Source organism: Littorina saxatilis, linkage group LG15 (assembly GCF_037325665.1).
Source record: "Littorina saxatilis isolate snail1 linkage group LG15, US_GU_Lsax_2.0, whole genome shotgun sequence".
Classification (NCBI taxonomy): domain Eukaryota; kingdom Metazoa; phylum Mollusca; class Gastropoda; order Littorinimorpha; family Littorinidae; genus Littorina; species Littorina saxatilis.
The window spans coordinates 39,133,616-39,144,802 of record NC_090259.1 but is presented as its reverse complement, the minus strand read 5'-3'; the positions used below and the strand labels follow the sequence as shown (position 1 = coordinate 39,144,802).

The following is an 11,187-nucleotide window of genomic DNA, read 5'->3' as shown; positions in this document are numbered from 1 at the left end:
TCGGGTAAATTCTTTCTCGTCCCAACCTATATGGGACTCCCCCTAACCCGCGGGGGGTATCATTACACATTGGGGAAAAAGCAATACAAACAGACATAAAAACAAGCAAAGGGAGGGAACCACTCAAAGCACAGGACACGAGCGATCAAAGGTTATCCCAAACTAATTGTGAAGGACTCACATAATATGTTTGCTTTGCTCAATTCGTCATTGACATTGTTTACAACTCGAGATAACTAGTGTCACAGCAACAGTATGTATATGTTACAGTTAATAGTTATGTGAAACCAGCGAATACGTGTATTAACTAGGTAATACATGAATTAACTGACGGAAAAAACCCTGTTAATTCATGTATTACCTAAAATAGTTTAGTTAATACACGTATTCCCTGGTTTTACAGTTTAACTGTAACATATATACAAACAAAACATGACGATTCAAAATAAAGGTAAGGGAGTAAATAAATCAACATTTTCCTATTAGAGAGTAAACCTATTACATCATAATAAAACTACAAGTCCAACATTAGGAAAACACTGCAAAGATCATCATTCAAAGGTAACAAGAAAACAAATATAATGCAGTTATATTACAAAACCCACTGTTAACAATAAATTCAATCCATGAAACAACAGCAACACAAAACATTATTGGGTTCAGTACATCATCCATTACACGACGAAGAAGCAAAGCAAACAAAAGCATCACGTGCCGAACTCATGATTCCAAATTCATCATTATCATAGCAGGGGGGACAACCTCACTTGTATACTTGGGCCATACCAGACACAGCCTTGTAAATCAACAGTATACACACAGCAACTTGTGACGTAATTATTGTGGCTGAGTAGGTGTAGTAGATAGGTCCCGTGGCACGAAAGTCGTATAACATTATACTCGGGATACGTCTACATTGCTCTTACAACAGAGTATACTGTTACCACACAATTCAACACTCTGCACATTGTTGGAATGCCGATGACAGCCTTGAATGTCATCATAATAGCAGAGAAATCCAGGCACATCGTCAGTATTGCACAGAAGTTGCAATGTCATTGTATCATTGACACATCATCACTGCAGCAGAGGGAGTTTATTCCTTGTTTATACAACAGATATAATACAAATTGACTTGCGCTAAGAAAGTCTGGCACATCATGACTGAAAATACAAACCGCATTAACACTAGCGTTATCCTACACACGTGAAACACAACGAGCACAACATTTTGTTCTCTCCGAGAAACAAGGAATTCGCTCAACTATTTTGACATGTTGATATAAACAAGAATGGGAATAAAAGGTAAACTGCATCCCGGTCACACTTTCACAACAGCATCAGACACAAAAAGTAAACACTGCACAATATGTTACAGAGTAGACACACATCGAACAATCCTTGACCAGGTAGTTTAACAGAACAATAACTTGTAAAGAAAAAGCAGTACACATTAACCTTCACCGGTCACGCTTTGGAATACACAGTCCAGATGATGTGGGTCGTGTATGACCCATACTTTTCAAAGAAAGATTCAACGTAAAAAGTACGGGTCGTACACAACTACGCCAACCTAAAAGAGATAACAACGTGCCATTTCTTACGTAATTCCATGTGGGTCGTCCACGACTTACATCATCCGAACTGTGTAGTTCAAATTACGTCATCGTCTATTTGTTTATTTACAATACTAATCTTTTAAAAGTTGGGCAATTACGGTGAGTAGAGACCACATACAGTCTCAATCAAAAACTCCAAATAGTTTCAGAGATAAAGACTATTTTGTAAGGCTCTGGGTCTTCCACGACCCATGAAGCACGGTGAAGTGAACTGTTTCGAAGACAACACTAATACTCAGCAACTTTTGTGTAAAAAAGTGGTGAGTGATTATGACTACAAAGTAAACTGTACCAAAAGTGACATCATGCACATGACAAGTGATACAGGATTATAGCAACGACGATATTTGTGGCAAACAAACATTGTAGTGATGAACATGTTTTAAATGTTGCATTGGGCACCTAGCTGTAACCCTTTTATCACAACAGGAATGAACATACGAAAATAAACATTTAAGAATTTAGAAAATAACTGGCGAATCATGTATATAGCCACACAGACAACAAGAATCGTGTCATACAAAACATTGTAATACATTGTAATAGTAAAAGAAACAGAGAATATGAATATCGACTACTGTTTCTGTGCAATACAAATATGTAGTTGAAGTTTATCAAGACTGCAAAGCATAAAACAAGCAACGACATCAAACAAAGAAATTATATCGTCATTACGCAACGCAAACAGAGAATAACCCAGCACATCCTCATTACACAAAGCAAACAGAGAACAACCCAGTCCATCGTCATTACACAAAGCAAACAGAGAACAACCCAGTCCATCGTCATTACACAAAGCAAACAGAGAACAACCCAGTCCATCGTCATTACACAAAGCAAACAGAGAACAACCCAGTCCATCGTCATTACACAAAGCAAACAGAGAACAACACAGTACATCGTCATTACACAAAGGAAACAGAGAACAACCCAGTCCATCGTCATTACACAAAGCTAAAGGCCCGTCCAGACACTCCCGGCCGACCCTGTCCACATTTGACTTATGCTCAAAACGGCGCACCGCGTCGTGCTATGATCGCGAAGCGTTATTTGCAGAAGAATAGCGCGTGTTCTAATTCTATGACACAGACATAGAACGACGGAAATTTGACCAATCAGAGCAAACCAGAGCGATGACGTCAGTTGCTCGCGGCGCGGCAGTCGAACGCAACTGAACCTTCTTGTCAGCTGACCCGCTCCACTGATACCGCGTTGTGAAAAAAAATCGTCGATGTGTGGCCACTCGGCAAATTCTGCGCGACGCACAAAACGGACTGCGGCGCATAGAGCGTAAAACGGCGGCCAAGTCTGGACAGGGCTTAACAGACAATAACCCAGCACATCGTCATTACACAAAGAAAACAGAGAATAACCCACCACATCGTCATTACACAAAGCAAACAGAGAACAACCCAGTACATCGTCATTACACAAAGCAAACAACCCAGTACATCGTCATTACACAAAGCAAACATAGAACAACCCAGTACAGCGTCATTACACAAAGCAAACAGAGAACAACCCAGTACATCGTCATTACACAAAGCAAACAGAGAACAACCCAGTACATCGTCATTACACAAAGCAAACATAGAACAACCCAGTACATCGTCATTACACAAAGCAAACATAGAACAACCCAGTGCATCGTCATCACACAAAGCAAACAGAGAACAACCCAGTACATCGTCATCACACAAAGCAAACATAGAACAACCAAGTACATCGTCATTACACACATTAAACATAGAACAACCAAGTACATCGTCATTATACAAAGCAAACAGAGAACAACCCTGTACATCGTCATTATACAAAGCAAACAGAGAACAACCAAGTACATCGTCATTATACAAAGCAAACAGAGAACAACCAAGTACATCGTCATTATACAAAGCAAACAGAGAACAACCAAGTACATCGTCATTATACAAAGCAAACAGAGAACAACCAAGTACATCGTCATTACACAAAGCAAACAGAGAACAACCCAGTGCATCGTCATTACACAAAGCAAACAGAGAACAACCTAGTGCATCGTCATTACACAAAGCAAACATAGAACAACCCAGTGCATCGTCATTACACAAAGCAAACAGAGAACAACCCAGTACATCGTCATTACACAAAGCAAACAGAGAACAACCCAGTACTTCGTTATTACGCAATGCAAACATAGAATAACCCACCACATCGTCATTACACAAAGCAAACATAGAACAACCCAGTGCATCGTCATTACACAAAGCAAACAGAGAACAACCCAGTACATCGTCATTACACAAAGCTAACAGAGAACAACCCTGTACATCGTCATTATACAAAGCAAACAGAGAACAACCCTGTACATCGTCATTATACAAAGCAAACAGAGAACAACCAAGTACATCGTCATTACACAAAGGAAACACAGAACAACCCAGTACATCGTCATTACACAAAGCAAACAGAGAACAACCCAGTACATCGTCATTACACAAAGCAAACAGAGAACAACCCAGTACATCGTCATTACACAAAGCAAACAGAGAACAACCCAGTACATCGTCATTACACAAAGCAAACAGAGAACAACCCAGTACATCGTCATTACACAAAGCAAACAGAGAACAACCCAGTACATCGTCATTATACAAAGCTAACAGAGAATAACCCAGTACATCGTCATTACGCAAAGCTAACAGAGAACAACCAAGTACATCGTCATTACTCATAGCAAACAGAGAACAACCAAGTACATCGTCATTAACCAAAGCAAACAAAGAACATCCCAGTACATCGTCATTTGGCAAAGCAAACAGAAAACAACCCAGTGCATCGTCATTACGAAATGCAAACAGAGAACAACCTAGTACATCGTCATTACGATATTCAAACAGAGAACAACCTGGTACATCGCCATTACGCAAAGCAAACAGAGAACAGCCCGGTGCATCGTCATAACACAAAGCAGACAGAGAACAACCCAGTACATCGTCATTGTACAGACCAAAAAGAAGATACACCCAGTACATCGTCATTACTGCCGTGTAAAGGCAGAAGGAAGCAAGTCCATGAAACATAGTTTCGAGAAAATCGACATTTTCTGTTTGTATCACTGTTTTGGAATGGAAAGCTTTAAATGATTTTTTTGTTTGCTGATAACATGTAGGGCATTATTGTGCATTTCTGCTATGAATATTAAAACCCTCATTTGATTCATCACTTAGAAATAATGATTTTTGTGGACTTACTGCCTTTTGCCGAATTAATTCCCTAAACTCATTCACTCAAAAATAATAGTAAAAGGCAGTAAGAGGACATACTGCTTTCTGCCAAATTATATCCCGACTTAAATCTTATTTTTAAAAAATGGCAAAAAGCAGCATTGGACTTACTGCTTTCTGCCATATTATATCCTGGTCGATATATCTGGCTGAGAAAAGGGCATAGAGCAGCAAGTGGACTTACTGCTTTCTGCTAATTTATTATCTCGGAAAATTGAAAGTAAAAGAAAATACACGCAACACTGCTTTTGGAACTTTTTTTCAAATGTGACTTTACGTCCAGTGATTTCGTGAATTTCTGAATGCACAAACAACTTCCTTGGTGAACAATTTGTATTTTCTTTTGTGATTAACTGAGACAAATGTTCCCGTTTTCTTAAATGTCAACACATGCTCAAGTTAGTCTTTGTCTTGGTTCCTCGTTTTGCTTATCATTCTGTGGTCGCTCTCTAATGATTAACTTTATTGTTAATCCGTTCTTGTGTCATTGATATCGTTTAAAAAGACCATTATTTTTAATACAAGTCTTGATACTCTCTTTTGATATTCACAAGACAAATATTGACTTGAACGCAAGTCTTTTAACATTAAAATAAAACTCTAAGAAAACGTTTACACACACACACGCTTTTCTTCTTGCTGCTTGTCTGTAACACACACACACACACTCACACACACACACACACACACACACACACACACACACACACACACACACACACACACACACACACACACACACACACACACTTTTTCTTTCCTTCTCACTGTCTTTCTCGCTTTCGTTTGCTAATAAGAATTAGAATCCAGGATCTGACAATAAGACGTTTTATTTATTGAGTTTTACTAACGATTTCCAAAGGACACAAAATTAAAGCAACAGCATGACAAAAATAACTAGTGTGTCAAGCCGCCATTATACCAGAATTAAGAATAGGTCATCGTGCAGTCTTGATTTCCAAAGTACACAAAATTAAAGCAACAGCATGACAAAAAGAACTGGTTTGACAAGCCGCCATTATACCAGAATTAACAATAGATAATCGTGTAGTCTTGATTTCCAAAGGACACAAAATTAAAGCAACAGCGTGACAAAAAGAACTGCATGGTTTGACAAACCGCCATTATACCAGAGTTAACAATATTATCGTGCAGTGTTGACTTTCAGCTGAAGTGTTCCACTTTTGAACAACATTTGTTTAATTAGTCTTGAAAACTGTGTGATGAACTGTATAATCATTTGTAGTTGTACACCATGCGCGCTACATTTGCTAGTAGAATGACATAGTAATTCACACACTGTCCACAAACATTGTAGTTGAGTGTTCAACCAGCAAAACCACAAACCTGCAAACTATGATGTAGTATATTCATTTATCACCCCATCTACCCCAGTTACAGTCTACATCCCTTCTAAAACTATTCACTGACATTCTGCCATCCGACTGATGACAATTATCAACTACAGCGATTAACTGGATGTAGATTTTTTTCCATGAGCCTGTTTGGATAACTAACAAACAACATACAATCCCCCCACCTCCTCCCCCTCCTCGTCCCCACGTTCTGCATCTCTGCGCTCAGCATCTGTTATTGTCAAACTGAAAGTTGTCAGTATTACTCCTCTTCCTCTTCTTTGGCCCATAACCGTCGTATGTTGCTGGCATTTTCATTTGGGCAAGGTCCATTGTGGCCTCTTCTCCTGCAGTTGCAACCTGCCAGCAACGCTTCCACATCTGTCAAATGAAAAAGGCAGCAAAAGTGAGACATTCTATTGACAAATCTCCTCCCCACCCTCCTTCACATCATCCTTTTCCTCTCCCGCGCACCCCCCACCCCCCTCCGGGCGATTATAATGACAAACGATTACTGCTGCTGATGATGATACTACTACTACTGCAACGAAAATGATGTAAAGATGTTGTTCGTTTTAAAATATACCTCTTCAGCCCGAGAAAAGAAAGGAATGAAAAAATGTTGCACGCCATTTTTGGCTGTGTCAGTGAAACATACCTTGTTTTGGGCCCTTGAACATAAAGGGGCAGTGGTGGCGAGTATCCCTCAGACTGTGTGCTGCAGCTGTCGTCGCTGCCTGTCCCACTTCGAATCACATTTCTGTCAAATACAATAGGACATAATACTTATTCCGATGGTTGGAAGCACAAAGAGACCGGAGAACAATCCTCCACTATAATGTCATACTGTTCCAGATCTAACACGCTGTCAATGCTCAAGACAACAAGTCACTCATTCTAGATCAAAACAACTATCTCTTTGTATTAGAAACATGCTAAATGCATCCATAAATATCATGATGAAAATAGCAGAAGTGAATAGTCAAGAAGTCACGGTGGAAGTAGCGTACAACAACAACACCGTAATAAATGGGCATTTGAACTATGACATTTTACTTGCTAGCTCCGTAATGCAAGTGCACATTGGAATACCCAAATTCAGTCAGAAAATCAGTGTTGTCGTTGTAAATTCCCATACACCTATTGAGAGAGAGTCATTTCAGACCATAACGCAAAACTGCCAACAACAGTGAAACAAACAAACCAACTTACTGTTGCTTCGGATAGTTGAACACGTCGGCAGCTCTCATCGCCATTTTCCCCGACAAAGGCCAGGGAAATAATGATACAATAAGCTTAGTTCTGATTGGTTAACCGCAGTCAGGATTACAAAAGGGTGAACGCGATTGGCTAATGGACATAGAGCGCTAAACCATGCAAACTCGTTTTGAGGCTTGCAAGGAAGTAAGTCCAGTGCAAACCTGAAAACCAAAAGTCCCTGGACTTGCTTCCATTTGCCGATTTTTATCCTTCGATTAAATTTTTTTTAATGGACTTACTTCTTCAAAAAGTCCATAAATATTGATCGCACATCTTAGAAATTTTGACACAAGATGCGCCTTTTTCCCCTCTGCATTATGATATGAAAATCTCATTTTTACCAAATTTGGACTTACTGCCTTCTGCCAATACACGGCAGATTACACAATGCAAACAGAGAACAACCCAGTACATCGTCATTACACAAAGCAAACAGAGAACAACTCAGTACATCATCATTACACAAAGCAAATAGAGAACAACCCCGTACATGATCATTTGAAACGTGTGCGATGTATTGCGGCAAAGGCAACACAACATAAAAAGCAATAAATGAGGGCAGTGATGGCATGACAATTAAGTTTTGTTTCGTTGGAAAGCTCCTACATTACAAAAAAAACAACAACAGGAAACATGTTTTTTGGTCCTATAAAGTAATATTTGAAGAACTTACGGGTTTGAATTGATATTTGGAGTAAAATATGTAGTTAATGGATTACATTCATCTTCCAGAATAATAAATATATAACTTTGAAGTGTGTTGTGTTTTACTCTAAACAGGCCCCTAGATCTATTAACAGAGCAACTTGTTTTTTCATATTTATGAACATATTTTGTTCTGTGGGTAGATATCACAGGCACAAAAGAAATTTCGGAAAAAGCATTTTTTTAAACGTTTACGTAACTTCCAAAAATGTTCCGCACAAAAGCATAGAAAGTATCTCTGTTACTCAGGTGGAGAGATCATTTAAATTAAGATTGAACAAGTAATCTCGACGATGAATAGTTCCCACTGGTGGTGCCTGTGTTCAAAAAACGGTTCTGAGAAAAGTACGGTGTTAAGAGTTTTCAAAATGGTGTCAAATGTTAATAAAACATGTTATTGCAAGAAAGTGGTTGAAAATAACAAAACATTCTTCGCACAATGATGATTATATGGTGTTCAAAGTACCTAACAATGCTGAAAACGCAAAATACGGTTTTTTACCAAAATGTCGTGCCATCTGTGGCAAAGTATAGATATACCATAAACGATTCGTACAGGGAAGGTGATGAATCACTGTGATGGAATTATGAGTACACAAACATGTATGTATAAGTACATTTCAAAATGTGAGCAGATATCACAACAATCGAAGAACAAATCAAGAGAAACAGTAAAACAAACCTGTTTTAAAATGATAATCATCATACCAAGAATTAAAGAATGAACAAAAGCTTCCCAAACACTGCGATATAAACACAACATACACACATTAACTTAACATCATATATATCTTCGTCGCAGCGAGGCAGAGTCGACTCGTCGGCAACAACTTAGATAGGCCACGGCCTAAGCAGTATCATTTACACAAGCTCTAGTTAAGTCCAAAACTCAACACAAAGCACCAGGACAACCCCGGTCAACAACACTGCTATCAACATCACACACAGACAAGGGAACCAGTCAACACAAAGCACCAGGACAACCCCGGTCAACAACACTGCTATCAACATCACACACAGACAAGGGAACCAGTCAACACAAAAGGCACGTGTGTAGTACGTGCACATCATTGGTACATTTGAAACAACAGAAGTCAAAATGATTAATGTTCGTTTATGTTCACAATTAATCCACTAACATCAGTGAACCCAACAGGCAAAACACATCAGCAACAAAAACTTCGAGAGCAACACAAAAACAAGCAAACAGGCTACGAGAAGAATAAAACAGTGTCACAATAACACAACGACGGTAATGACATTTAAACCACACAAACAAAACAAACATAGCCTGTTACACGAACAGATCAAGGCAAATCATTGCTCATTCAGATTCAATAAGCAAGAGATCAATAGCAATCAGGGCAATACAGAAAATACAAAGTACCTTGAAGGTAAGAACATTCAAAGAATTCAAAACCAGTTGTCATTGCAATGTCTTCTGACGTTGTATTCAAGGGCAGGATCGAGCTACCTTTAAATACACCTTTTTTTCTCTTCCAAGTCATTTAACCACAACATTCATAAAACAGAACTGTTTGTGTTCAAATTTGGTGTGCTTTTGCTTCAATGTATGTAGAATAATAATAGTATATGATCAAAAACAAAGTTTGCTCTTAGATTGACTTAGTAAAAATTATTAAATGAAAAATAAATTCATTATGGAGGACAAGATAATTTAAAAACTATTCGTTAGAATGATTTGGAATTTTGCAGAAATGTATACGACATTATACTAAGAGATGTTTTGTTTGACAGGATTAGCTCTAGGAAGGACAGTTAAAGAGATACACATTTTTGATGTTTTGAGACATTTTGTTACCACAAAGTCAACATTTAGAAAACAATATCTAAAAATTGTTCGAACAAATCAAAGATAAACATCTTACACACTTGTAAGCCAATTGTAGTTCAAATATGGGGAGTAGTTTTGAAACTAGACTGTTATCCATGAAGTAACATGATTCCATTCATCGCTTTTTGTTTTGTTTCTAATAATTTTTGCAAAGTCAATTTAGAAATAATCTTTTATGTTATCATGTACTATTATTTTGCATACATTGCAGCAAATGCACACCAACTTTTAACGCAAGCAATTTTGTTTGAAGAATGTTGTGGTCAAATGAAAAACGGTGTATTTTCATGGTAGCTCCTGCCTTTTAGCCAAAATAAAACAACCAAAACAATCAGAACAACCGACACAACCAGAAGAAGAGCTCGCGTAATCAGCAACTTCCGGGCCAAAGCACGTCATCAATCAGGGTATACAGAACTGGTTCGGTGGAATGTTCGCCGAGCGGGTTTCGGCGTGGTTCGACTGTGGTCGGTGGCGGGCTTAACTCCTATTCATGTTCTCTCGTGTCCTTTCCCCACCTCCTGTATCACCAACCCCTTCCCATTTTCTGCTTGTTTGTGTATCTGTCTTGTTTTTTGTTTTGTTTTGTTTTTTCGTTTTCTGAAAGAAGTTAATGTATTTATTCCGCCATCATGCTAACCTTTGTTTTGTAATTACTATGATTGCTTAAAATAAGCATTATATGCTTGAGTATGTAATCATCCATGCATTGTTCTTGTCATGATTAAAATTGAATAAAGTTTTGTTTAAACCAAAGCACGGTGTCGTAACGTAAAAAGCGAGCATACTTTTTCATCATTGATTTTACCGTGACGTCATGACTTAACACTCAGCAAAGGAAGCCAGTGTAGCTGAACCGTCTGTGTCGTACCACGGTGATGTCTGCATGGAGAAGGAAGCCAGTGTAGCTGTACCGTCTGTGTCGTACCACGGTGATGTCTGCATGGAGAAGGAAGCCAGTGTAGCTGTACCGTCTGTGTCGTACCACGGTGATGTCTGCATGGAGAAGGAAGCCAGTGTAGCTGTACCGTCTGTGTCGTACCACGGTGATGTCTGCATGGAGAAGGAAGCCAGTGTAGCTGTACCGTCTGTGTCGTACCACGGTGATGTCTGCATGGAGAAGGAAG

General features: G+C 38.8%; 1 protein-coding gene across 1 annotated transcript; it reads right to left on the bottom strand.

Moving 5' to 3' along the window:
- Positions 1–1,777: 1,777 nt before the first annotated feature.
- Positions 1,778–5,009, bottom strand: LOC138948326 (uncharacterized). Its single transcript, XM_070319836.1, has 4 exons — positions 4,997–5,009; positions 3,890–4,257; positions 3,103–3,157; positions 1,778–1,830 (listed from the first exon to the last, which is right to left on the bottom strand). The coding sequence occupies exons 1-4, from the start codon at positions 5,007–5,009 to the stop codon at positions 1,778–1,780; spliced, it is 489 nt and encodes a 162-aa protein (XP_070175937.1).
- Between the last annotated feature and the right edge of the window lie 6,178 nt (positions 5,010–11,187).